This window comes from Mustela putorius, unplaced genomic scaffold (assembly GCF_011764305.1).
Source record: "Mustela putorius furo isolate JIRA1106 unplaced genomic scaffold, ASM1176430v1.1 tig00000129_pilon_pilon_pilon, whole genome shotgun sequence".
NCBI lineage: Eukaryota > Metazoa > Chordata > Mammalia > Carnivora > Mustelidae > Mustela > Mustela putorius.
The window spans coordinates 51,526,955-51,553,058 of record NW_025421290.1 but is presented as its reverse complement, the minus strand read 5'-3'; the positions used below and the strand labels follow the sequence as shown (position 1 = coordinate 51,553,058).

At 56.7% G+C, this 26,104-nt stretch overlaps 3 protein-coding genes across 3 annotated transcripts in view; 2 read left to right on the top strand and 1 right to left on the bottom strand.

The window, feature by feature from the left end:
- The window catches only part of TDRD9 (tudor domain containing 9), a 99,694-nt gene extending 88,149 nt beyond the window's left edge, over positions 1-11,545 (bottom strand). Inside the window, exon 1 of the mRNA XM_045074462.1 lies at positions 11,297-11,545. Within this exon, the coding sequence (XP_044930397.1) occupies positions 11,297-11,493 (197 nt within the window). The 5' untranslated portion in view covers positions 11,494-11,545. The remainder of the gene's footprint in view (positions 1-11,296) is intronic.
- RD3L (RD3 like) lies at positions 1,414-3,186 on the top strand. The gene is made up of 3 exons (XM_004754605.2): positions 1,414-1,510; positions 1,894-2,199; positions 2,537-3,186. Exons 2-3 carry the CDS (start codon positions 1,901-1,903, stop codon positions 2,832-2,834), a joined length of 597 nt encoding a protein of 198 aa, XP_004754662.2. The 5' UTR covers positions 1,414-1,510; positions 1,894-1,900; the 3' UTR covers positions 2,835-3,186.
- A 5,582-nt stretch (positions 11,546-17,127) lies between the features above and the next one.
- On the top strand, positions 17,128-22,550 carry ATP5MJ (ATP synthase membrane subunit j). The gene is made up of 4 exons (XM_045074421.1): positions 17,128-17,254; positions 20,890-21,013; positions 21,740-21,763; positions 22,375-22,550. Exons 2-4 carry the CDS (start codon positions 20,890-20,892, stop codon positions 22,407-22,409), a joined length of 183 nt encoding a protein of 60 aa, XP_044930356.1. The 5' UTR covers positions 17,128-17,254; the 3' UTR covers positions 22,410-22,550.
- The last annotated feature ends 3,554 nt before the right edge of the window (positions 22,551-26,104 follow it).

Genomic DNA, 26,104 nt, shown 5'->3' with positions numbered 1-26,104 from the left:
TTCCTCTCCTCTCCTTCTCATACTCCCCACAATGTGATGTGAAATCCTTCTCGTTGACGAGAACACGGGCTGACACCGGCTTTTCTCACATGCAAGCTGCAGCACCTCCGGGCTGACCACACGCGTCAGTCCTGATCAGGCATGACATTCGGGTCTGATGTAAACCCTGGCTATTCTTCATGGTTCACTTGTCGGAAAAGGCAACCGAGAAACAAATGTTATAAAAGGAAAAGCCACTATGTAGTCACTTACCAGGGAACTGGAGAGCGAGAGGCCCGTCCGCTCCTGAGCACGACCACACGCCCCCGACCCGCGCGCCGCCGGCCAGGAGCATCCCGTCGGCGTCTCACCTTCAGCTCCAGGAGAGCGCCCCGGGATGTTCGATCTGCCGTAGGGAATCGTAAGACCTTGTTTTCAACTCCGTACGTTCTTAGATCTCTAATTTTTCCCTAACCTTAATCTACTACTGCTATGTTTTTAAAGAAATTATAAAGTATATTTTAGGAGTCACCTACTTCAGCATTTATGTCCTCTGGCATTGTGACTTGCTTAAATACATAAATTTAACTACTATTTAGAAAAAGAAACAGAATGAGTATAAAAAATAACCTTTACTAAATGTTTCACAAGGCAGATACCAGCATTCTTTCATTTTTTAAAGATTTTATTTGACACAGAGACACAGAACACAAGCAGTGCGAGCAGGAGAGGGGGAAGCAGGCTCCCCGCTGAGCAGAGAGCCGGATGTGGGGCTCGATCCCAGGACCCCAAGATCATGATGTGAGCCAAAGGCAGACACTTAACCCACTGAGCCACCCAGGCGCCCCCAGATATAATAAGCCTTCTTTGCCTACTTTGCTCAATCACAACAAATGTTCTCAAAATGGGTATTTCGCAAATCATCAAGACTGTTTTTCCTGCTTTCAGGGGAGGGGACAGTGACCTGGCTTCTAGATGGCCTGCGAGGTAAGCTGAAGAATAGAGGCAGCGAGGTTATTTTTAGCGCTCTACAGGCATAAAAATACAGCACGAAACTGTGACCTACAGCTACGCACGGCAGAGCAGCCACCACGCGACCGTCTCCCCGTAGCCGGGGGCGCATCCGTGCTGCCCCACACTGTCGCTCCCGTTTCGTTACCAAACAAGTCGGAGCGCGTTTAGGACCAGAGCCCACTGCTGCCGGCATCTTTCTCAAACAGACGGAGCTACATTCAGAAGGTGGACTGTTCTGTGTAATTCGTGCAGAATAGTAAGTTATTTTTGTCATTTCGTCTAGCTCACTTACAAGGTGAATTAATGAGCATTCTCTCTAAATGAAGACATCACAACCTCATTCCTAACACAGAAGCTTATTTATTTCAAATACAGCTTCTGTGGGTAAACAAGGGGGCTCCCTCCTTCCAACAGGGGCCACAGCCAGGAGCCCAGCGCACGCCTGAGTGACCACAGCTTCACCGCCAAGTCAAGCAGAGTCCCTGGGAGCACCACCACAGCGGACCCAACGCACCAGGTACGCTCGAAACCCTTTCTGCACCAAACCTCGGTCCGAGGGGCGCTTCCAGATAGCACTTCCTCTCCGTTCATGTTTTAAAGCCTCCTAAGAACTTTTAATAGCAAGTGTCAATGTTATTTTCAGAGAACGTTCAGTCCCCAGATCATCTCTGACTGGGTAGATTTCGTTGCTGCTTAGCCACGTAAATGTATTTTCAAAGCTTGGTTTTTGGTACTGACCTAGTTAGAAAACGCAAAGCTTTAATCCATGCTCTAATCTCATTCTGACCTGCATACCTAACCAGTGAAAAACTCATACACTTTTCTGGCAAATTTATTTGCTCTTTGCTCATCAGAACCACAACGTTTGGTGCAAATAAACAAGTGAGAATATTTCCACAGGCTAAAAATGCCACTTTTTGGCTGGATGAAGTGGCCAAAATATGATTCCTACAAACCCACACACTACCCTGGCTCCGAAGCCGTGACGAAGACTCTGCTTCGGGAACTGAAATGGCATCTGCAGGAGCGAGAGAGATTAATACAAGAGATCGAAAATGAACAGAAAGTGAGAAAAACAGGTGTGGATTACAGCTGGCTGAGAAACTACCAGAATCCCTACGCGACCATTCCAGCTACCGAACAAAGACAACTTGAAGTCCTTTGCTCCCAAGTTCAGCCTTGTCAAACTGGAACTATTCTCAGCAGGTAAAAATACTATGTTCTCTTTTATGGTATTTTGCTACTGTAGAGTCTAAGTTCCTCATACAGCTAGACTGGAAATTGTATTCTATCATGTAAATTCTTTAACAGTGGGTATCAAAAACCTAGAACCAAAATCCCCAAGGACAGACTAGCTAAGAAATATTTTTAAGTCATATGCAGAATTTCTTTACTAAGATGCATAATTTTAAAGGAATACGCAGATTACGCAAACAGCAAGCAACTACTGTAGGATCACGGTATTTAGGCTGTATTTTGCAGATACACACAAACGACAAAAGAAAGTCTCTGAACTGAATATTCATTACTGGTTTCCCCACAGATTTCGAGAAGTTTTAGCAGAAAACGATGTGCTGCCATGGGAAATAGTCTACATCTTCAAGCAAGTTCTGAAAGACTTCCTAACCAGTCCTAGCAAAGGTAACCAGCAAGAAGGCCCAGAAGAGTCAGGGGACCCAGACCGTCCTGTTCCGTCTGTGATCCTGGGCACAAGCTCCAGGAGTTCCGATAAAGACGAAATACCCACGATTTCCAGCTACGTGGACAAAACCACAAAGAACAAGTTCCCAGTGTTCTCACATAGGATATGGAACCTACCCTATTATTACCCATCGAGTTAAGTTACTTATAACCGGAAGAGTTTTTATGGCCCTCTTTAGAAGAATTCTTAGTATTAAGAATATGAAAAAGTGATGTGATTTCACGTTTCTCTGTTAAGTCGTGTTTAACTGTGCGTCCCATGTTTTAAATAGTGTCCCGTTTTTACCCACTCTAAGAATGCGATGTTTCATTGAACTGTATACTTTTAACTAAAATGATTCCTACACATTTTGAAAAAAATGTTTGAAGTATTTTCTTATACTTCAAACATCTCACAGGAACAAGTATGGAATTGGACAAATTCTGTGTGAAAATTAGACATTAACCTTTTATCCTGAAGCCACGCAGAGAATAAAACAAGTGACTGATGGGAATCGGACTTTATAACACAGAACTGACTCGAGCTCAGTCATTCTCCGCAGGGAAGGGGAGATGGGCTGTGACAGAGGAAATCATGTGCAGTTTAAAGACTAAGTTAGGTGTTTTACTCCGACATTCAGATTTGTTACAAATTACATTTTTAATCCCAATTAACATTATGGGAAAGTAAAAAAAAAAAAAAAGAGCTCTATATGGTATCAATAAAAAGAAACAGAGTGGGTTCATTAAAAATAGCAAATATTCTGGGGGCCCTGGGGGGGCTCAATCCGCTAAGCCTCTGACTCTTGATTTCAGCTCAGGTCATGATCTCAGGGTCATGGAGTCGAGCCCCAGGTCAGGCTCCCTGCCAGGCACAGAGCCTGCTTAAGATTCTCTCCCCTCCCCCCCCACCCCTCCAGTTCTCTCTGAAAATATAGCAAATATTCAGTATACAAAATTCAGTATTTTATAATTTCATTAAAGTAGGGAAACTAATCTTTGGATTTACTTTTTTTTATAAAGTCCAAGAATCTTTATCATTCTTAAAAATTAAGTCCAAGGTACCCAATATTTACAACTTTATATTTGGAGATTTGTTTTTTCCCCTCTAAAAGAAAACTATTCAAGACTAGAATTCAGTATCTGCTCCCAAAAAACCCTTCTGACTTGTTTGTTCCTGGCCTCTTGGCCAACACCTACACCATTCTGAAAGGGCCTCCGTTTGGTCTTTAATCCTGTGTCATAAATGATGTCAGCCGGACCAGAGTTTAATAAGACAAGGTAAGTGGAAACACAGCCCTAAGTAGATCTAAAATAAAGACACCTCTCGCTCCTCCTCCCTTTGATTGTTTTCATGAGCGAGCTATGACTCTCTAATCACTATAAAAGCCTCAGAGTAGGGACGCCTGGGTGGCTCAGTTGGTTGGACGACTGCCTTCGGCTCAGGTCATGATCCTGGAGTCCCGGGATCGAGTCCCGCATCGGACTCCCAGCTCCATTGGGAGTCTGCTTCTCTCTGACCTTCTCGCTCATGCTCTCTCTCACTGTCTCTCTCTCAAGTAAATAAATAAAATCTTTAAAAAATAAAAAAATAAAAATAAAAGCCTCAGAGTAGAAACTGCTTGTGGGAGAGCCAAGTACCCCCAGAACCCCATAACTGCTTACTGTCCAGTGAACACAAGATAAACAAGAGTTTTATTATTACTGCCTCAACGGTGGTAACAAAATTTCTGCTTTAAACAGGGAGGGGCACCTGGGTGGCTCGGTGGGTTAAGCCTCTGCCTTCGGCTCAGGTCATGTTCCCAGCGTCCTGGGATCCAGCCCCACATCGGGCTCCTTGCTCAGCAGGGAGCCTGCTTCTCCCTCCGCCATTCTGTCTGCCCGTGAACTCGTGCACGCACACGCTCTCTCTCTCTGACAAATAAATAAAATCTTAATAAATAAATAAATAAATAAACAAACAACAGGGAGTCTGTGACATGTGGCACTAGAACTGGCCACCTCACCCCACCCCATTAGTGAACACACACCACAAAAGGGCCCCAAACGCTCCTTTCTCCCCACAAAGCACCTCCATCAGCCGCCACACAAAAGACGACCAATCCCACCACCCTCCTGAGAGGACCCACGGTCCCTGCCCGCCGTGAAGAAGAGGACTTTGTTAAGTCCCTCCCATCCGAAGCTTCCCGCAGCGGCGGAGGCGGCAGGCAGCTAGCGACCCTCCAGCCCCGGAGGAGCACGACCCCCACACTGCCCCAGGTCCCCACGACACAGTCGCTTAGCTCCACAACCAGACGTTCAGGGCAGCGGAAGGAACGCACGGCATCGTGGTATGCAAAGCCTCCATCTCTCACTTCACTCGGGCAATGACCTAATAACCACATTTCCTGCGAGAGCACGGGGGGAATTTAAAACTACAGTTGTTCTGAGAAAACCTACAAACCAAATAGGAATTTTAACACAAGTAACTTCCAGAATATTAACAGCCCGCGCTCTACATGCTGGGCTGCTTCCAGTCCGCAAAGCCGGCCAGAAGATGAAGGTCAAAAGGGGGCGGGCGGGGGCGGTGGTGCAGATGGGGAGTTAGAGGCCGAGTTTCAGGCCGGTTCTGCAGAGACGGAGCCTGGCTCAGGGGCTAAAAGCCTGAGCTGGGAAACCGTTAGCAGCCGCCGCCCCCGGCCCCGCCAGCACCCGCGTAGGGGACACACGGCGAGCTCCGCGGAGTCCGCATCTGCAGCAAGCCCGGCCGTTTGACCGTGAGGTCGCTCGGCCACGGGCCCGGCACTGTGTGGAGCGCGGCAGGCGGCCCCTCATCCAGTCCCTGACGGCACGCAACGTTATTCCCACTTGACAGATGAACGAGCGGCCTTGGACGCAGCCGCCGGCCTGTCCGGTGTCGGGGCACACCCGGCGGGGACGCGCGTCTGTCGGGCCCCGCACGCCTCCAGCCCCGACGTCCCCTCTGAGCTCCAAAGGCGGTCAAGGGCCCACCTGACACCTCCTCTGGGATGGCCACAGGCAAGCAAAGACGCAGTTTTGCGCCTTCCAGTTTTCTGGAAGGATAAATAAAAACCAAGAAAGAAACAAAGGAGTCGACACACACGCACACAAATGAACACGCGGCTCTTGAAAACCTTCAGCTCGGAGGGAGCCGCCCGCGCCGGCCGCCCGGCTCTCCGCGCCAGGAAGCTCGGCTCCGTCCTGCGGGACGGGGGCCGAGAGCTCGTCACCCGCCAGACAGACCCGGGGCACACGGCAAGCGCTTCAGAGGAGGAAAAAGTGTTGAAAGAGATTGGAGAGGCGGGGAGAGGTGCGGGGGGCCTGCGGCTGCGGAGGCACCGGAGAGTCCGGAGAGTCCGTGAGAAGACGGCGAACGGGCCGGCAGGCGGCCGTGAGTCTCGGGCGACACCGGCCCGGCGCGGGGTTCTCCGGGTAGAGGGGCAGGTGCGGAAGCCGCGAGGCAGACAGGAGCTCAGTGTCCTCCGGACACAGGGACAACGCCCAGGGCCCGCGAGCCGCGGGAGACAGGCAGCCCCCAGACGGAGGAAGGCCGGCCGGGCCGCGACGGTCTGCGTGTCGGCCCGATGGCCACCGTCCCCGGCGGCTGCACGCCCGCCCGAAGACGCCGAGCGACCAAGGCTTACTCGGGAACGCGTGCGCTCCACAGACGGGGGCCACAGACGGTGACCGCACGGTGACCGCGCGGCAGGACCTGTGCGAGCTGCTGGATGAGCCGCTGCGGGCGAGAACGGAGGCGGCTTCCGCCACGGCCGGGCCACGGGGCCGGCGGTTCGCGCAGCGGCCAAAGCAAGAGCGGGGAAGGCTCCTCTGATCCGGGAAACCCGACAGCGCAGCTGCCAGGATGCTGAGATGTTCACCAGCCCGCCCGGCCGCTCACTCGCGCGCACGAACCCCTCTGAGGGAAGTCGGCCGGGCGCGGGGGAGGAAGGCCGACCGCGCGCCTCGGGCCAGGAGTGGGCAGCGCACCCCAGTCCACAGCGGCGGGTCACCACGGCAGGTCGTTCATGCGAACAAGAGTCTGGGCTCCTACCCCAGGTCAGGCCCGGCGCTAGGAAGTGGGGACTTGGTGATCATCTGTTCCGTCAGGGAGCGCGTACGTGGGGAAAACAGCACAAAGCAGTCCACACAAGTACCGAGAGACGCGCACAGGGGTACTAAGCAAGCTTGTTTACCGAGAGGAGGGACGGCCACCGGCGGGTTTTCCTGCGAGCCTTCCAGCGGCCCCGTCTCTCCCCCCTTTGTTCGCGCCATCTTGTCAGTCTCTGCGCGTTCGAGGGCTCCCGGCCTGGGTCCTTGGACCGTCTCCCTCAGCACTCGCCCGCTAGGATCCACCACCCGCAGTCTGGGGGAGCTCACTGGTCTCTAAGCCTTAAACTGCCAAACACCGGGCTCCAGCCAGGTCTCTGTCCTCACCGCCAGACCGCCTGCACTTACTGTCACCTACTGGTAATGTCGGGTCCAAGCGTTCGGATCAAACTCCTCCTGCAGCCCTGCCTTTCTCAGAAGACGGCAGCATGTCGCAGCTGCTCAGCCAGAGACCTTGGTGTCGTCCGTGGTCACACGTGGTCCCCACTCCCGTTCCGTGTCTGATCCAGACGCAAAGCCCTCGCCTCCGCCTGAGGAACACACGCAGACCACACGCCCGCTTACCGCCTCCACGGTCCCAGTTCCGCTCTAACCCGCCACGCGCTCTCTGCTTGGAAGATGCGTTAGTGAGCGTCTCCGAAGAAACAAAACCAACAGGACGCGCGCATACACAGAGAGATTCGTTTTAAAGAATCAGCTGAGTGAAACCTGGGTGGCTCAGTTGGTTGAGCAGCTGCCTTCGGCTCAGGTCATGATCCCAGCGTCCAGGGATCGAGTCCCACATCGGGCTCCTTGCTCGGCTGGGAGCCTGCTTCTCCCTCTGCCCCTGCTGCCAGTCGGCCTGCCTGTGCTCGCTCTTGCTCTCTCGCTCTCTCTTTCTCTGGCAAATAAATAAATAAAACCTTAAAAAAAAAAAAAAAAAGAATCAGCTGAGCCGGCAGCCTGGAACCCCAGGAAGGGCAGCAGTCGGAGTCTAAAGGGACTCGGCAGAGTTCCTTCTTGCTTTAGGTCTTCCCTCTAGCCAGATCTTCAACTGATTTGATGAGGCCCACCTACAATCTAGAAAGCAATCTGCTTTACTAAAAATCCATCAACTTGAAGATTAATTTCATCCAAAAAACAGCTTCACAGAAACATCCAGAATCATATTGGCCCAAATACAGGCATGATGGGTCAGCCACGCTGACACATAAAGGAAATGTCACAGAGGACACCAAGAGACTCTTCCCTGAGGTCCCTGTTTCTGCCCTAGGCCTGCTCTAGTCCATTCCACACAGCAGGGATCGTCAGAGTCCTAAGTCGTGTCACAGCTCTGCTCAAAACCCCAGAGTGCCCTCCAGCGGTTCTCAGTAGCCTCAGATGAAGCAGCCAAGTCCTCCCTGGTTTCAGGGACAGTTCCAGACCCAGCTCCGTCCCATTCTCTCTCACAGCCACTCCGCTCCGGCTGCACACAGACACTGAACACTCTAATTAATGGCAAAGTGACCTCCCAACTTAAATCTGCTAAAGAAACAATAAGGTCTTTAAAAAACCATGGCCTCTGTGAGTGAACAGAAAATAGAACCCCTGGAGAATAACACATCGTTAACACCTGTGCAAAGCCTACGCTCTGAGAAGCAACAAGGCAACAAGGGAAAAGTAAGATACTCTGGAGTCCAACATATCCATCCTCACACCACAGTAACCCAGCGATGGGGTAACTTTCTCAACCAGTTATCTGACCCTCAGCTATACCGTGCGACCTCCCTTGTCGGAAGGGCCAAGCCCGTGTCCCCTGACACAAAGCTCAACACAGCAAGCACTAAATCCACATACCAAGAAGGAAACACTGAGTTCCGTAAAAAGGAGCCACCAGATACACTGGTTTGAAATGGTGAGTTTCTACGGGAAAGTTTTCTCTGGGAAAAAGTACACTTTAAGGTGTTAAAGGGCCTGATATGTTCTATTTCTCTCCTTTTAATGCTGGTGGTCACCACTCACACGACCTGTAAAGCCGATTTAACGATGCTCATGTGGCCTGAACCCCGGAGTCGGAACACAAGCCACTCTTGCACTGTCCTCAGACCCGGCTTCACCATGGGACACCCTGGGCTCGGGAAGCCTGTCTTCCTCTCCGCCAAGTGTTTTCTCACCAATGTCAAAACCTCACTCAAACCCTCCTTTCTGGAAAGACATCAGTCAACCAGCCAGGCACTGTGGTTGAGGCTGGTTTTCAGGTCAGCTCCCCCGACATCAATCCCAGCTCTACCACTGTATTCGTTTGCTGGGGCTGCCCTAACCGTGGCAATCCGGCAGTTCAGAACATACTCGTCACCTCACAGCTTCTGTAAATCACGACTTCAGGTAGACTCAACTAGGTCCTCTGCTTAGGGTCCCATGAGGCCAAAATCAAGATGCTGGCTGGGAGGCTCAGCTGGTTAAGCCTCTGTCTCTTGATTTCGGCTCAGGTCATGATCTCAGGTCCTGAGACTGAGCCCCACATCTGGCTCCACACTGATCATGGAGCCTGCTTAAGGTTCCCTCTCCCTCTGTCCCCCGCCCCGTCTCTCTCTCAAGAAAAATAAATAAATAAATAAACGTTGGCAAGGCTGCATTCACTGCAAGAGTCCCATTCGGGGTGCCTGGGTGGCTCAGTGGGTTAGGCCACTGCCTTCGGCTCAGGTCATGATCTCAGGGTCCTGGGATCGAGCCCCGCATTGGGCTCTCTGCTCAGCAGGGAGCCTGCTTCCCCCGACCCCCACCTTTCCCTGTCTCTCTGCCTACTTGTGATCTCTGTCAAATAAATAAATAAAATCTTTAAAAAAAAAAAAAAGAGTCTCATTCAGCTTGTTGGTCAAGTTCAGTTCCCTTAAGTGGTAAGACGGAGGTCCCCATGTCCCTAGTGGCTGTCAGCGGGGACTCCGTCTGTGCTCCCGGCTGCCCACATTCTCCTCCTGTTTCCTTTGTGGCCCAGTCCAGCAGCAACTGGTCAAGTCCGGCTCACGTATCAAATCCCGCTTCTACAGCTCATGTGATTAGACAATCCAAGTACTGTCCCCCTATTTTAGGACCTATAACCTTAGTTATACCAGCAAAATCCCTTTTGTCATCTGATATAAGGCAGTGACAGGTTCCAGTGTTATTTCGGGGGGGGGGGGGGGACATTGTACCTACCGTGACTATTTATCACAAGGAGTTAAGAAAGGCACTTTACCACCCAAGTCCGTTCCTTTCGGATTTCTATAAAATCAAGATAAGACCATCCATCTCAACGGGTTATTTCGAAGTTTCAGTTGTATGACTCTATTTGAGTGCCTTCTACACGGCAGCACTCTGGCATTAGGCAGGGGGCAGGGGCGCAGGACGGGGCTTCCAGAAGAACCCCTCAGACTCAGAGCACCTACAGACAAGCGAACCTCCACGTTAAGTCCATCTCCAGTTATTTCCAGTTTCCCGTCCCCTACGGAAGTTGAACTGTTTAGGGCAATCTGACAAAGTAATTTTACATGTTGACTGTCTTAGACGGGACGTACATTTTGTCCGTTTTCATTCCATCACTCCGAAATTTCGTTTCTATTGATATTTCAAACTCTGAGTCTCTGAAGGATTAGAAATTCGAAAAACTGATCCTTGGTGGTGAGAAGAACATTCGAATCCGTCGTTTCCGTCTCTAGAAAGGTCGGTCCCTTACTTCCCCAGCGCGGTGGGTCATCTGGACGCGACGCTGCTCTGCCTGTTACCAGCAGCGGGGACAGGGGCGGCCTGTGGGGTCCTCGCCAGCGTCATCCAGGCAAAGTGCGCAAAACCCGGAGCGGAGCAGCCACGCCCACCTTCACCGGGGTGTCCTGCCCGCCCCGATCCCACGGAGAGCCCCCGGACCCGAGCTGCCCTTGCCGTTCGCGGGCCTCCAGGTCGCCTACGGCTGCTCGAACCCCGCGTACGAAGCTCGCGGGCGCCAACAGCGCAGACCGACTGCAGCGACCGGAGACCCGAAGCGTCCCCGCGGCCGACGCCGTGGACCCGGGTGCACGCCGCGGAGCCGGGTCTGCGGGCGCGGACGGCCTCCTCGTGCCGGTTCCGCGAGCGCCGACAGACGGGCCGGAGGCAGGCGGGGCGCTCCTCCGCCGGACGCGGGAGCCCGCGGGCGCCCCCGGAAACCGCGCGGAGGCTCGAGCCCACGCGGAGAAACCACCGCAGCCGGCGGCGGGCGGCCCGGCTCCGGCCACGGGCTCCGGCCACGAGCCCCGGAAACGCAGCGCACGGGCGGGACCCGGCGCAGGAGGGACCCCGGACGCTCGCCCACGCCCGGGGAGCTGCGGGCCGGCCGGGCGGGAACACGGCACGCGGGGCCCCGCCTGACCCCGCGGCCGAGGCCGACCCTGGACGCCGAGACCCGGGACCGGGCGTCCGGGGCGGCTCGGCCCCCGGCAGGCGCGACTTCCCGGGCCGGGGTCCGCCAGCTCGCCCTCGGCGGCCGGGGGCAGGGACGGGGTCGCGCGGCGCCGGCGGAGGCCGCGCACCCACGGCCGCCTCCTACCTCCGGGACGCCACGGGCGGCGGCGGCGGCGGCTGGGCCGCGGCGCCCACGGCGGGGCCCGCGTCCCGGGGCTGCGCCTCGTCCCTGCCGGCCTCGGCCGGAAAGGCGGGCGGCGAGCCGAGCAGCTCCACATCCGCCACGGCCTTGCCGATCGTGAACCAGTCGTTGATCTGGTCGACGGTGAGCTTGCGCAGCATGCCGCCCGCCGCCGCGACGCCGCCTCAACTGCCCCGCGGAGCGGCGGGGCCGACGCCGGCGGGAACGCCACGGCGCGACGTGGGGACGTCGGAGCGCAGCCCCGCCCCGCCCGAGCCCGCCAATCAGAGCGCGCCGGCGCCCACGCGGCCGGGACCTCCTGCCTCCGGACCCGCCCCGCCCCGCCCGGGCCCGCCAATCAGAGCGCGCCAGCGCCCACGCGGCCGGGACCTCGTGCCTCCGGACCCGCCCCACCCCGCCCGGGCTCTCCAATCAGAGCGCGCCGGCGCCCACGCGGCCGGGACCTCGTGCCTCCGGACCCGCCCCACCCCGCCCGGGCTCTCCAATCAGAGCGCGCCGGCGCCCACGCGGCCGGGACCTCGTGCCTCCGGACCCGCCCCACCCCGCCCGGGCTCTCCAATCAGAACGCGCCGGCGCCCACGCGGCCGGGACCTCGTGCCTCCGGAACCCCCCCCCCCCCCCCCCCGCCCGGGCTCTCCAATCAGAGCGCGCCGGCGCCCACGCGGCCGGGACCTCGTGCCTCCGGACCCGCCCCGCCCCGCCTGGGTTTTCCAATCAGAACGCGCCGGCGCCCACGCGGCCAGGACCTCGTGCCTCCGGACCCGCCCCGCCCCGCCCAAGTCCTCCAATCAGAACGCGCCGGCGCTCACGCGCCACGCGTCTCGCGCCTCCGGCCCCGCCCCGCCCGAGCCCTCCAATCGGAACGCGCCGGCGCCCACGCAGCCGGGACCTCGTGCTGCCGGCCCCGCCCCTCCGCGCGCGGGCAGGCCTGCGGCCACGCTGCGAGCCCGGAGTCGGCCCGCGGGACGCCCCGGAGGTGCAAGAACTAAGTCCGGACTCGCTCTCCGCCGTGTCTCAGGATCGCGCCCGCGGCGTCGCGCTGCAGGCCGGCGAGGGCCAGGCCCGGTGCGGAGCTGCCGGGCGCCTGCGGCGGTACCCAGTGCGGGCGCGGAAGGCCACCGGGAAGGGGCGAGCGCGCACCGTCGAGGGGCGCGGCTGGCGGCTGCCCTGGGTCGCGCCGCCCCCTCCTGGGCGCGGTAGCAAGGAGGTGGGAAAGGCTCGTGGGAGAGAAGGACCGTGCGCGGAGGCGTGCGGGGCAGCCGGGAACGGGGCAGCCGAAGGCCTACGGCTGGGGGCCAGCCCCGGGGAGGGCACGCCGCGGACGAAGGCCGGGCTGAGAGCTGGAGTTCTGTGTGGCCGCGGCAGGAGTGCTGGGCTTCGGCTTCTCCCCTACGTCCGCACGGGACGGGCCCCGCCGTCCACGCGCCGGGCGGGAAGCAACGGCGAGAGGCCGCGTCGGGCGGCCGTGGGCCAGCGGAAGGGGGAGACGCTGCGAGCCGCTGCGGTGGCGCAGGCCGCGCTCCCGAGGCGGGAAGGCGGCCCGAACCGCAGCGATGAGGCCGCGGTGGAGGGAGGAGCGCGGCCGGGACCACGAGGACAGTCGCCCGCCTGCCGCCTGCGGTCAGCGCGCGGCCCCGCACTCGCGGACGGTCAGCGCGCGGCCCCGCACTCGCGGACGGTCAGCGCGCGGGCGATCGCAGGGTGCGCCGACCAACCTGGGGAAGGCCGGCTCGGCCGGAGAATGCTCCGAGGGCGGCGAGCCAGAGTCCGCGCCAGGGCAGCCCGGGCCGGGGCGGGGGGCTTGGGGGGCTCTCCGTGTTTCACGGGAAGATGAGCCCAGCCTGGCTCGGGCCCGGGGTCCCAGGCCCCGAGCTGGACCACACCTCTGGCCCTGGCGCTCCCGCTCGGACTGGTCCGCACACCGCGGCCTGCAGAAGGGTCGCGCGCACACCCTGGGGCGGCGGGGAGCAACCTGTTGTGCTCTAATGACCATGTGACGTGACCGTCGAGTCACGGAGACTGCGGTATGTCGTCCAGCGCTGGCGGAAAACACGGTCACCTGATGCTTCGTGGAAGGCCAGCACATGCTCTGAACGTCCCAAAGGACACCGAAACCACTTCCCGCAACTGCAGAACTCACATTTGTGTCTCCGCACCGCGTCGTCCCTGGCCGGCGTCGGAGCACCTTTTCAGGGGGCAGCTGCTTTTCCAAGAGTTCTGTTTTCCCGAGGAGACTGTCCGGGGGGGCTGTTCTGTTCTTACTGGAGTTGATGCACAATGTTACTGGAGTTGATGCACAATGTTACAGTGTTTCAAGTGTGTGACAGTGAGTCCACGTCTACATGTGCCGCCATTCCCACCACACGTCCGGCTGACACTAGGACAGCGCCGTCCACTATATTCCCTGCCCTGTGTCCTTCACTCCCACGAGTATTCATTCCCCCACTGGAAGCACCTCCCACCCCTTCACCCATGCACCCAATCTCCCTTCCCTCTGGCAGCCATCACTTGTTCTCTGTATTTATAGGTCTATTTCTGCTTCTTGCTTTATTCATTTCTTTAGATTCCACATATAAATGAAACCATACCGTATTTTTCCTTCTCTGACTTATTTTAGCATAATATCCTCTAGGTCTATCCACGTTGTTGTGCAAATGGCACAATTTCACCCTTCTTATGGCTGAGTAATAGTCCTGTGTGTGTGTGTGTGTGTGTGTGTGTGTGTACATGTGTTTTCCTTATCCGTTTGTCTATCACTGGACACCTGAGCTGTTTCCATTTCTTGGTTATCACAAATAATGCTGCAATGAACATAGAGGAACATTATCTTTTCAAATTAGTGGTTTTGTTTTCTTTGGGTCAATATTCAATATTGGAATGACTGGACCATATCCTATTTCTATTTTTACTTTCTTGAGGAACCCCCATACTGTTTTCCGTGGTGGTTGCACCAATTTACATTCCCACCCACAGTGTTCAAGGGTTCCTTTTTCTCCCAAGTGTTTCTCTTGCCAACACTTATTTGTCTTTTTTTATTTTAGTCATTTTAACACGTGTGAGGCGATTGGAAGGCCCTTCCTATGTTCTTTGAACCTTTCAGGTTGCTGTCGCCTCAGTCGTCTTGAGTCTTGAGTTTTTAACTGCAGTACAAGAAGACTGACCTGATGCTTCAGTTCCAAAATTTGTTCTCATTTCATTGCCATTTTCCCGAGTAGTAGCTAACATTCTGGGCATCACAGAGAATAGCTTTGATCCCCTTCGTTTGAATGGCAGTTCTGGGTGCTTCATACTCAGCACAGCTCAACTTGCATTCCTGTCCAAAGTCAAAAGAGACAGTCTGACAGTTCTCAGTAGGCTTGTAGACGTTTAGACCCTAGCACAGAGGAAGCCATGAGCCTTGGTGAAGGTTTTGCATGTTGGCGTCCGCAGAACAGCTTGAGTCACAGACCCAAAGGGAAAACAAGCAGCTCAGACAATGACAAATGATGCTGGTGCCAGCAAGCAGCACTCTGGACAGAGTGGGAGAAGCCGCGTCCCAAGGACCTTCATGTCTTCTCTGACCTGTTCAGCTGCAAAATGTGGAATTCTGCACAAATCTGGGTAGTCCTGTCTTCAATCATTGTTTCCTTTGAAGATGTATTTTTCATAGGGTGTTTTGGCTTTGAAACAAAAGACATGAAAATTCTGTTGATCTCAAACAGAGTTTGAAGTTCAAAAACTTTTTTTTAAAAGATTTTATTTATTTATATGACATAGAGATCACAAGTAGGCTGAGAGGCAGGCAGAGAGAGAGAGGAGGAAGCAAGCTCCCTGCAGAGCAGAGAGCCCGATGTGGGGCTCGATCCCAGGACCCTGGGATCATGACCGGAGCTAAACGCAGAGGTTTAACCCACTGAGCCACCCCAGTGCCCCTGAAGTTCAAAAACTTTATCATTTTTTTTAAAGATTTTATTTATTTATTTGATAGAGATCACAAGTAGGCAGAGAGGCAGGCAGAGAGAGAGGGGGAAGCAGGCTCCCTGCCGAGCAGAGAGCCCGACGCGGGGCTCGATCCCAGGACCCTGAGATCACGACCTGAGCCGAAGGCAGTGGCCCAACTCACTGAGCCACCCAGGCGCCCCACAAAAACTTTATCTTAAAATAGATTAGGAGGATACTCCTAAGTTCCTGAAATGCTTGTCATCAGCAGTTTCCGACCATATTATAAGTCTCAAACATTCTTTCCCAAGACAGTGGTTCAGAAATCAGGTCTTTAGCTCAGGACCCGTTACACTCTGAAGCCCCTAGAGAGCTTTTGTTCATGTCCATTGCATCTACTTTACTAGGAATTACAGCTGAGATACTTTATTTATTAATTCATTTAAAAATAATAAACCGATTTGGTGTTAAAGGGAATATTTTGATGAAAAGTCACTATATGTGTGCAGAGTGACACTCTGACATTTTTGTAGATCTCTAAATGTCTGCCTTCATAGGGGATAGCTGGATTCCCGTATCTGTTTCTGCATTCATTCTGTTGTGACGTCACAAGTCAGCTTCTGGAGAACTCCACAGAACACTTGTGAGATAATTCTGGTGAAAAAGACAAGTCACCAAATTTTACCATTGTTACAAGAATAGTTTTGATCCCCAGGGTCCTTCGGAACCCCCAAACCTCACTTTGAGAACCACTGCCTAAAATATTTTAGCAAGATTTTCAGGTGGTGAATACAGCTTCCATTTGATCCGAAGCTTTTGTCCCTTCTAAGCTGGACCCTGCTTGTTGTTCTTCCTTCCTGTGTCCTCGTCCTTCTGTCTGAGCTCACTGTCCTTCTGCAGGAATCGTGAGTATTGATTTTTTTAACTGCACATCTATCTACTGGGATCATTCCCTTAGTGTTTGGTTTTCCAAAATGTCTTTACTTCGTCTTCCTTATTGCAGGTTAAATTCTGTATGCTTAGAAGTCTAGATTGGCAAGTAGGATTTTTCTCCTCATTTTTGGTTTTCTGTGATTTTATGATGATGTTTCAAGGTGTTGGTCTATTTTCATTGATCTGCCTGCTGGGCTTCCTTAAGGCTTTTTGAATCTTTGGTGTGTTTTTGCCCCATCACTTTTTTAAAACTCTCAGCCAGCCGTTATCTCTCCTAATATTTCTGCCCATCTCACACTCCTTTCCTTCTGAGCCTCCAATTACACACCTGAGGGACTTTCCTGCTGTACCCTAGCTCTCCAATCTCATCTTTTAGATTAGATTAAACCTGTCCAATTTCTATTTGGCTCGTTTTCAGATCATCTAAGCGGTTTTTGGGTTTTGGGGGGTTTGTTTTTACAATTTCCAGTTCTCCGCTGAAGTTTTCCGTCTCGCTTCCTCGCCCGCAGTAAGCAGGGCTGTCTTCGAAGCCGGTGTCCGCCAAGCGCAGCGTCGGCCGTGGACGCTCGTAGGCGCGGGAGTCCCGCCGCGCACAGTACCGCGGTTAATCCACAGAAAGAGAGCGAGCACGAACCTGTGACCAGTACCGCGGTTAATCCACAGAAAGCGAGCGAGAAGACCACGGAGGGGAGACGGCTTCTCGGCCTTCAGACAGCACGTAAAGACGGCCCCTTTCTCAGGTTGCCCAACTCGTCCGCTTGTGCGGTTTCAGCACCGAAAGTCCCGCGCCCGGGGCACCCCCGCGCGGTTAATCACCGTTCTCCGCCGCGCGCGCGCGCACCCGCTCGGGGCTCGCCGGCCTGCGGCACCGGCGCGGCCGCTGGGGGCGCTGTGGCGCGCAGACACGGTCGGGGCGGCGCTCTGGCCGCCGAGCGCCGCCGCTCCTTCCGCCTTCCCGGCGGGCCCCGCGCGGCGCTTGCGCTTTCGGTGACCTTTCCGAGCGGCTGGGAGTGGGCGCCGCGGCGGCCTGAGCCAGGGGTCTTCGGCAAGGTGAGTGCGCGGGGGCGCGGCCGGCTGCTCCGAGCTGGGCGGCGGGGCCCGCGGGGCTCGGGGCGACGCGCGGGAGTGCCGCGTGCCCCCCGCTGACCTTGGGGTCCTGCCGCGGCGCCCGGGCGGCGCCCCGCGGACTGGTGGGGCTCGGGCAGCCGCGTCCTGTCCTTCGGGCGGAGCCGCTGCCCTTCTCGGACGGGGAGCGCGGGGCGGGCGAGCCAGGGCCGGGCCCCGGCGGAGGGCGCGGCGCGCTCAGGGATGGAGCCCCGACCCCGGCCGGGCGCGGCCGCCCCGCGCTCGGCACCGTCTCCGGGGTCCCTGGGGTTCGCCGCCACGCACTGCCCCGAGGGCCCGTGCTCCGCCGCAGGATCCGCGTCCTGCAGTCCCGGTGTCCCGAGGGCCGTGCTCCGCCGCAGGATCCGCGTCCTGCAGTCCCGGTGTCCCGAGGGCCGTGCTCCGCCGCAGGATCCGCGTCCTGCAGTCCCGGTGTCCCGAGGGCCGTGCTCCGCCGCAGGATCCGCGTCCTGCAGTCCCGGTGTCCCGAGGGCCGTGCTCCGCCGCAGGATCCGCGTCCTGCAGCCCGGTGTCAGGGCCGTCCCGCCGCAGGATCCGCGTCCTGCCCCCGACGGGCCCGTGCTCCGCCGCAGGATCCGGATGCAGTCCCGGTGTCCCGAGCGCCGCCTCCTGCAGTCCCGGTGTCCCGAGGGCCGCTCCGGCAGGATCCGCGTGCAGTCCCGGTGTCCCGAGCCGTGCTCCGCCGCAGGATCCGCGTCCTGCAGTCCCGGTGTCCCCGAGGGCCGTGCTCCGCCGCAGGATCCGCGCCCTGCAGTCCCGGTGCCCCGACGGGCCGTGCTCCGCCGCAGGATCCGCGCCCTGCAGTCCCGGTGCGCGCCTCCGCGGGTCGGGCGGACATGGTCTCCCGCGTGGGCGGGTGGGCGTCGGCTGCGGGCGCCCCGGACCCGGACGGAGCGGGCGCTCCGACCCGGAGATGGGCCTTGGCAAGGACGGGCGCCCCGGAGCCGCCGCACGGCTGCGAGCGGGACGGAGAAGGGCCTCCCTTAAGTAGTGGGGGCAGCTCGCGGGTCCGGGCCCGCGTGAGGAATGTCGGGCCGGGCTGGGAAGGTGCTGGCGGCGCGGCGGCGGCCGAGGTGGTGCGGGAGAGGAGAGGGGCCGCGGGCCGCCTGCGCAGAAGCGGACGGACGTGTCTGCGGCGCCTTCCTCGCGCTCCGCTCTTTCCCACCCAGACGTCGTCCGGCCGTGGCGAGGGCGGCCTCTAGAGCCAGAGCCCGGTCCGGTGCCCGCCGCCGCGCCTTGTTCTGCTGCTGCCGCTGCTGCCGGCCGCGGGGCCGTCCACGGCCTCCCCGCACGCCCGCGAGAGCCCAGTGGGGCCGGTGGACACGGCCGTGCCTCGCGGAGGGCGGCCTTCTGTTAGGACGGCTCCCGGCGCGGCCAGCGTTGCGGTGGGACCCGGCAGCCCGGCCCCGCGGGACCTTGTTGCGCTCGGAGGAGGGCCCTGGCCTCAGTCCCTCCGAACCCGCCTCCCCCTGCGTCCCCCTGCGGCTTGGCGAGGCCGCTCAGGCACCTGCTCGGGGCAGGGCTGTTAGTTTCCGGGATCCTCGGGCTGTGACAGCGTCGCGGACTGAGGACAGGAAGCCTGGGGGAGTCGTCGCTGCCGGGAGTCCAGGAGGACGACACAGCCGCATCCTTCAGGGTCACGCAGGGGTGCAGGCGGGCTGGCTCGTCGTTAGGTGTCTCAGCCCCAGTGCTCCTCTTCTCGGAAGAGCTGGCAGCCGTCCTGGGAGCCGTCCTCCCTAGCACTGAGGACAGGGCAGGGCGGCTCCTGGGTCTCGGCGTGTGGCGGCCGGCAGCTCTCGCAGGGAGCCGCTGTGTAGGGCGGGCAGCGGTGCAGGAGCTGGTGTGGAAGCACCTCGTGAGTGCCGCTGCGTTCCGTGACCTTCTGAGAGTAAAGGCCGGTTCTTCACCGTGGCCTGCGAGGTGCAGCTGACCCAGTTCCCCGCCCGCCCGGAGTCCGGATGTGGGCTTTTACGTGACCGCGCTCCGGACACGGCAGGTACGAGATGCAGAGGCCCGCCTCTTCGAGAGCGCCCTTGGGGGTGCTCCGTGTTTGCATGCCTGTTTTCCAGAGGAGGAAACTGAGGCCCCTGAAGTGAGCGGGATTTGAATCTGCGCAGCCCCTGTGGCTTCCCTACCCCACCTCCAAGCTCTCCAAGTCCGGCCTGACCTGGGGTCTTCGCACACACGCAGCCTCTGCCAAGGCCACTCTTCTCCCAAGTTTTCTGGCTCCTTAGGAGCCGGTCTCTCGGCCCCTGAACAGTGCCTGCCACCTAGTGCGAGCTCGGTTCCCGGGTGCTGGGTTCCCGGGTGCTGAGTGGGTAATGATCACCCCGGAGAAGAGTGAGAAGTACGATTTGTGTAACCCAATTAGTAGAGAAAAGGAACATAGATGGGGCTCTGGCCGGGGTGGGGACGAGGGGCATGAGTAACTGAAGCCCAAGGAGTGTTTTCAAGGAAAATGCAAAGTGCCTGGGTCTAGTTATTGCTGACAGTGACTTGAAGGCCTGTTGTTTGACAGGCCCCTTGAGACATCACAAAGCTACAATGAACACGGGGGCATCAGACTTTAAGGTCCGTAGTGAGTTGTAATCAAAAGCCTTATGTCGAGACCTCATAAAAGGAAACCAGCATTCGGTGGCTTTTCCCGGTCAAATCCAGTAATTAGGTAACTGTTGTTACTCATTAAATAAGTGATGATGTAACGGCGGCTCGCAGGAAGTGACCTCGCACCCTGGGCTGTGTGCATCCAACAGCAGATCGCGAGGCTGAGTGTGGGTCTCACTAGGCCCCGTGTTCTTTTCCAGCTCCGGATGCCAGCAGCGCTTCGCGCGGTGATGCGAGCGGACTAGGGATTCGATGTAAAAGTTTTAAAAAGTGCGTCGTGATTCGCGGTGTAGCATCCGTGCAGAACAGCTGTGAGGGAGAGGAACGCTCGGGACCCTGGGAGATGGCGTGGGCTGGGCGCTCTGCGGCATGAGGGGGAAGGGGGGCGGCGCATCAGGATGGCAGAGGTTGGCAGCCTGGGGGCGGGGGCTTGACGAGCTGCTGAGCGGGCCCCATGTCAGGTAGGAACGGCTGCCAGAGAGTGGCCGGTGTGGAGCACTTGTACGAAACGGTCACATTTAAGAGTATATGGGGGGGCACCTGGGTGGCTCAGGTCATGATCTCAGGGTCCTGGGATGGAGCCCCCCATCGGGCTCTCTGCTCGACAGGGAGCCTGCCTCCCCCTCTCTCTGCCTGCCTCTCCACCTACTTGTGATCCCTCTCTGTCAAATAAATAAAATCTTTAAAAAAAAAAAAAGAGTATATGGGAACCTCTTTCCAGTTAGCTTTAAGACGATGGTCACAGTGGGCACCTGGGGGCTCAGTGAATCTGCCTTCAGCTCGGGTCATGATCCCGGGGTCCTGGGGTGGAGCCCTGCATCAGGCTCCCTGCTCGGTGGGGAGTCTGCTTCCCCCTCTGCCCATTCCCCGCTACTTGTGCTCCCTCTCTTACTTATTTTAAAATCTTTAAAAAAAAAGATAGTCATGGTAATATTTATCACTGTGTTCCTTTTCAGATGCTTCAAAGCTTTATTAAAAATGTTTGGATCCCCCTGAAGCCCTACTATACCCAGGTTTACCAGGAGATTTGGGTAGGAATGGGGTTGATGAGTGTCATCATTTATAAAATCAGGAGTGCTGGTAAGTTCTTCATGTCGATTCGTTAGCAGTCAGGAAAATGAAAATCATTTTCAAAAGGAATCACCGCTCCTGTTGTGGAGGAACATTGGTTCTTACCCAGAAATGAGCATCAGAACCCTTCGTTAGGTTGTGGGGGGTACATGTCAGCTCCTAGAGACATTTGGGGACAACTAGGAAAATTCGAATAAGGCCTTAATAAGAGGGGACCCTGAGCTTCCTAGGTGTGACCGTGGTGTTTCAGGTCTGTAGGACGTGTCCCCTCTTTAGAAGAATTGGGGGCAGGAGTCATTAGGGGTAGAGTGTCCTAGTGCGTGGTGTGTTACTGTACCTTTCTCATTGTGTGAATATTTTAACTGTTTCCATAATAGAAGTGGGGGCAGGGTGACCATTGGTTCTCAGCGGACAGACACGAGGCCAGTCAGGGATTAATAGCAGTTGGTTTAGAAGATGCGGGAAGGGAGGAAACTTGAAACTGCAGGACCGGAGCCTGGGGACGGGAAGGAGTAGAGAGGCCTGCGCATCTGAAGGGCTCCTCAGCTGTTCGCAGAAAACTCCGGTGGAGGCGGTGCCGCTTCTTGGCTGGGAGGCACTGTGAGAAACGGCCATAACCACTTTACCTAAGCTGTGAGCTTTTCAGCCCAGTGTCTATTTCAGGAATGGATTGACCAAACACATTTTTGTAAAGCGTTGACTGATACAACCAATGTTTCCTTCTTTTCATTTCAGATAAAAGAAGTAAAGCCTTGAAAGGTAAGATTTTTGCTTCTTCAAATGATGGGGAGTGAAAAACACCGTCACACCTTTCCCGGACAAGGTGTGTCGCTGCTCACTGTGTGAGGAGCAGGGGGTCCTTGAGAACATGGAGTTTGCTGTCCCTGCTGGAAAAGCGAATTCTGCAGTTCTTAGAGTCTGAGTGCTAAAGACCTTTGCTCACCCCCTTGGGCCAAGTAAAACGTGTGGGGGCACTAGAAGGACGGGTTGCTGCTGCCAGCAGGAGGGCGGCCCAGGCTCGCTGTGTGGGAAGCCATCCCGTGAAACGTATGTCCTGGTGCTGGACGTGTCTTCACTCTTCTTCCCAAATGACAGTGAAATTATAGTCATTCAGGTCCTCCCAGAGCCAGGGCCAGCCGGTGACCCCTCCGGCCTTGTGCTGGCAGGCGAGCCCCCTGGGTATGTGAGGGGAGTCCACGAAACCCTCACACCTGCCGGACGCTCTGGGTAGAAATGCCCCTCCACGTGTCTTCATGATATTGAAAATTGTGGTTTACGGTTTCTGACTTGTCAGTACTCCCATAATAAGCTATCACCCATGGTTCCCTTTCTTGCTCAACGGTAGCCGTGCTATGCATCTCTTTCCACAGCGTCAAGTCCTGCGCCTGCCCACGGCCACCACTGACCGGCTGTACTTGGAGAGCGTGGCACGGAGCGTCCGTCTGGTGTGCGTCTCAGCATGCTGTTAGTGGGGAACGTGGAGCCCTGCACACACTTACAGACATGTTATGTCCTGTGTGGCGTGAATAAATGTCACTGAGGTGCACCACTGCCTGTGCCTGTGTCCCTCTATCAGCCCCCTGTGCGCCTGCCATGCCCGGAACAGTCCCTGTCATGCGGCAGTCAGCCCCCCGCTCACCCACCCCCCCGTGCGCCCACCGTGCCCAGAGCTGTCGCCGTCACCCATCCCCGTTGCTGTAGGAATCGGGGCTTCGGGGTGGCCGTCACTGCTGAGGTCTGACGCACACCAGCTGCACCGAGGATTCTGCCACTTACTCTTGTGACCTCGCTGAGCCTTGTGCTTCTCGTGCGGGCGGTGGCGGGGGCGGCGCGTCAGTTCTCACTACAGTCACTGGCGGGCGGTGGGGGAGGCACGGAAGAGCACTGGTGGAGCTGTCAGACACTGAGAAGTAAGGGATGAGGTCATGGGGCAAATGCGTAAGCTCTAGAAGATTGTATCAGGAAGTCACTGACAAAGTACGTAATGTAAAAATATCTAAAACTTACTGCTGTTTTCCTAGTTTGGCTGAAATAAACACTATGTGGTGTCTACCTCCGCCTAAGGCAATTACCAAACCCTTAGGATTGCACTTTATTTGTTTTTTTTTTTAAGATTTATTTTTATTTTGGAGAGGGAGCCGGGGAAGGGGTGGAGGGAGAGAATCCCAGGCAGACCCCACTGAGCGTGAAGCCCGAGGCAGGGCTCAGTCCCACGACTGAGATCATGACCTGAGCCAAAATCAAGAGTCAGTCACTTAACGCACTGAGATACTCAGGCACCACTAGAATTGTCCTCACAGGGAAGATTCAAAACCAGATCGAAATAGGGGTGAAAGTGAGACTAATTTTGAGATCTGGTGGTTTGCAGGAATAGAAAGGAGAGGCCCCGGTCCCGGTCTCTGGCTGTCTTTCTCCTAAAAGCAGAGGCCATCCTACTTTTCATCTGTCTCTCCAGCATGTGACATAGGTCTGGCCAGGGGGTCTGGGCCTGAGAAATGCCTGCTGCTGCCCCCTGCACGGTCTGTATAAATGGGTAAAGCCCACCTTCAGCTTTGCCACCCGCTCACCGCTGCGGCGCGCTGCGGAGTTGGTGTGAGTGCTACCCCCAAGGCTTCAGTGCGGGAGCCTGGGCAGGGCTGGGGAGACTGTTACCAGGGACCAGTAGGCCCCCGGGTTCCTGATTCTGTGGGTCTGGAAAGGAGCCCGAGAACTGGCATATCATCATTTGCCAGGATGTGCTGATGGCTGGGGACCACATTCTGGAAAATACTGATCCAAAGAACATGACCCACCAGGGCCCTTAGGTCCACCCCCCCCCTCCCCCCGCTGCTCCCGCGGTGCCCCAGGACACCAGTCCGCGTCTTAGCTCATGCAGCCCTAGGAGCTAAGCTAGGTGGAGCTGTAGTCCCATTTTACAGTCAAGGAAACGGATGGAGAGAGCGGCTCGCCGGGGCTGGGGCTGGGGCTGGCACTCTGGGGAGCTGCACTTGTCCAGGGGCGGGGGAGAGGGGCACCCAGGGAGCTGGCTCCTGAAGCCGGCCTCGGGCGCAGCTCCCTTTCCCACCCGGGCCTCGTTTGTTTCTTGTCTGGTGCGTAAGTGCTTGCAGAAGACGCTTCATAGGCCATTGCGAACCAACTGCGTGGGGCGAGGGACCATGGGATTTCTTTCACAAAGGGACTTCGTTTGGGGCGGGGGTGGGGGGATATGGTGACACCTGAAGGCAGGGGGAGGATGTCAAAGATCAACGCCCCACCGCCACCCCCAGAAACCCGCCAAGAACCAGCCATGCTTTCAAAGTGAAGCGCATCGACCTTCCTGCCAGGCCAAGTGCTTTCCTGTCCCTGAAACCCTCAGTGCAGCAGCGTTTTGTAGCTGAAGCAGCAGCCTTGCCTTGCCAGCAGGGACCGCACCTGCTGTAGGAACGGGCCGCCTTCGTCCCCGCTGCGGGAACAAGCAGGTGTCCTGAGGCCGCCGGTAGGTGGAGCCAGAGCCTGCCAGCAGCCCACTAGATGGGGGCGCGGGTGGGCCCTCCAGTGACCCGGTGACCGCGCCTGGCCCTGTGCCAGGCACGGGGGGAGCACACGGAGAGCAGTGCCTCTCCACCTCACCCATGGGAGGGAGCACGCAGTTTCCAGAAGAAACAACAAGGAGGCATTGTCCTAAAACCCACGTTTGTCCCATCCTGGCTTGGTGCTCGGGCTTTCGTGGTGTCCTTTAAAGGCAGAGGGTCGAGCAGGCAGGGCTGGCTTCGGAAGGTGTGACTTGAAACCCTGCGGCTGTAACTTGGTCTTGGGAGAGCCTCTGGGAGGAGGCACATGTTTCTTTGTGCTTGTCACCGTGTATCCCAGGGGTCGGGAGCCACAGTGGAGCACCTCGGAGGATGTGGTCCCTGCCCCCGGGGTCACATCTCTAGAGACCCAGGCCCCCAGTCCATCTGCATGACTCCCTGGGAGCTCACACCGTCACCCTGTTTCACAGACAAAGCCTCATAGGTCTTGACAATTAGCCCGAGTTCGAGGATAACTAGCTGGTTACCAGACAAGCTAATTAACTGGTAGAGCCAGGGTTCCCAATCAGACCATCTGCTTCCGAAGGGGGCTGCCGAGACGACTGGCCCACAGTTCCCTGCCCCTCCCCAGCTCCAGCTGGGATCTTGGCGCACACAGTCCTCGCCGGAAGGCATTCCCGGCACATTTAGGGAAATTCGAACATGGGCTGGGTGCTAAGGGACATTAAAGCACTGATGTTACCGGGTTACTTTGTTAATGACAGTGTGATTGTTGTAGAAAACGTGTTTGGTGCAGACGAGCAGATGTGGGCGGAAATAGGTAGGGGGAACGCGATGTCTTGGGTCCACCCTCACATACATGAGCCAACATTAACCAATCCGAATAGCCTGGGGAATGAGGGTGGAGCCGAACGGGGGCGGCTGTGACTTGCTGTTGGATGCGGGGGGGGGGGGGGGGGTCATTGCACGAGTCAAAAACGCTCAAGCAGAAGTACAGTGCCAGTTTGAGGAGCTGCCACTGTGCAGCCCCAGGAAACGGAGGGAACACTCTGTAAGCTTCTGTTGATTCCGTGGGGCAATGGTGACCTCACTACCACACCACAAAAAGCTGCTGCTGAAAGGGCGAGCGTCAGCGCTTACATTTGTTTCCCTCCAGGTCTGGGATGACAAATGCCAAAATCCAAAAAGAAAGAAAAAAATGCCATGAGGCGCCTGGGTGGCTCCGTCGGTTAGGAGTCTACCTTCTGCTCGGGTCACGATCCCGGGGTCCTGGGGTCGGTCTGCTCTGCCGGGAGCCTGCTTGTCCTGCCTCTGCCCCTCCTGCTGCTCAGGCTCTCTCTCTCCCTCTCAAATAAATAAATAATACCTGTTAAAAAAAGAAATGTCGGAAAACTCCTGTTGTAATGATGAGCAAAAACATTTTCATTTTAAAATTACAACTTGGAACTGAAATGTTCATGATTATAACCGCCCCTTCGCTGGTCAGCCTGGTTCGCTTTCATCCTTTCAAATCACACGTACTTGGCCTTTTCCTACCATCTTTATGTAAAAAAAAAAAAAAAAAAAAAACACACACACATTCTCCATAATG

Coding starts and splice junctions, on each gene's coding strand:
- RD3L (XM_004754605.2), top strand. CDS start 1,901: ATGCCACTTTTTGGCTGGATGAAGTGGCCAAAATATGATTCCTACAAA. Junction 2,200..2,536: donor ACTGGAACTATTCTCAGCAG/GTAAAAATACTA, acceptor GTTTCCCCACAG/ATTTCGAGAAGTTTTAGCAG.
- ATP5MJ (XM_045074421.1), top strand. CDS start 20,890: ATGCTTCAAAGCTTTATTAAAAATGTTTGGATCCCCCTGAAGCCCTAC. Junction 21,014..21,739: donor TTATAAAATCAGGAGTGCTG/GTAAGTTCTTCA, acceptor TTTTCATTTCAG/ATAAAAGAAGTAAAGCCTTG. Junction 21,764..22,374: donor AAGAAGTAAAGCCTTGAAAG/GTAAGATTTTTG, acceptor CTCTTTCCACAG/CGTCAAGTCCTGCGCCTGCC.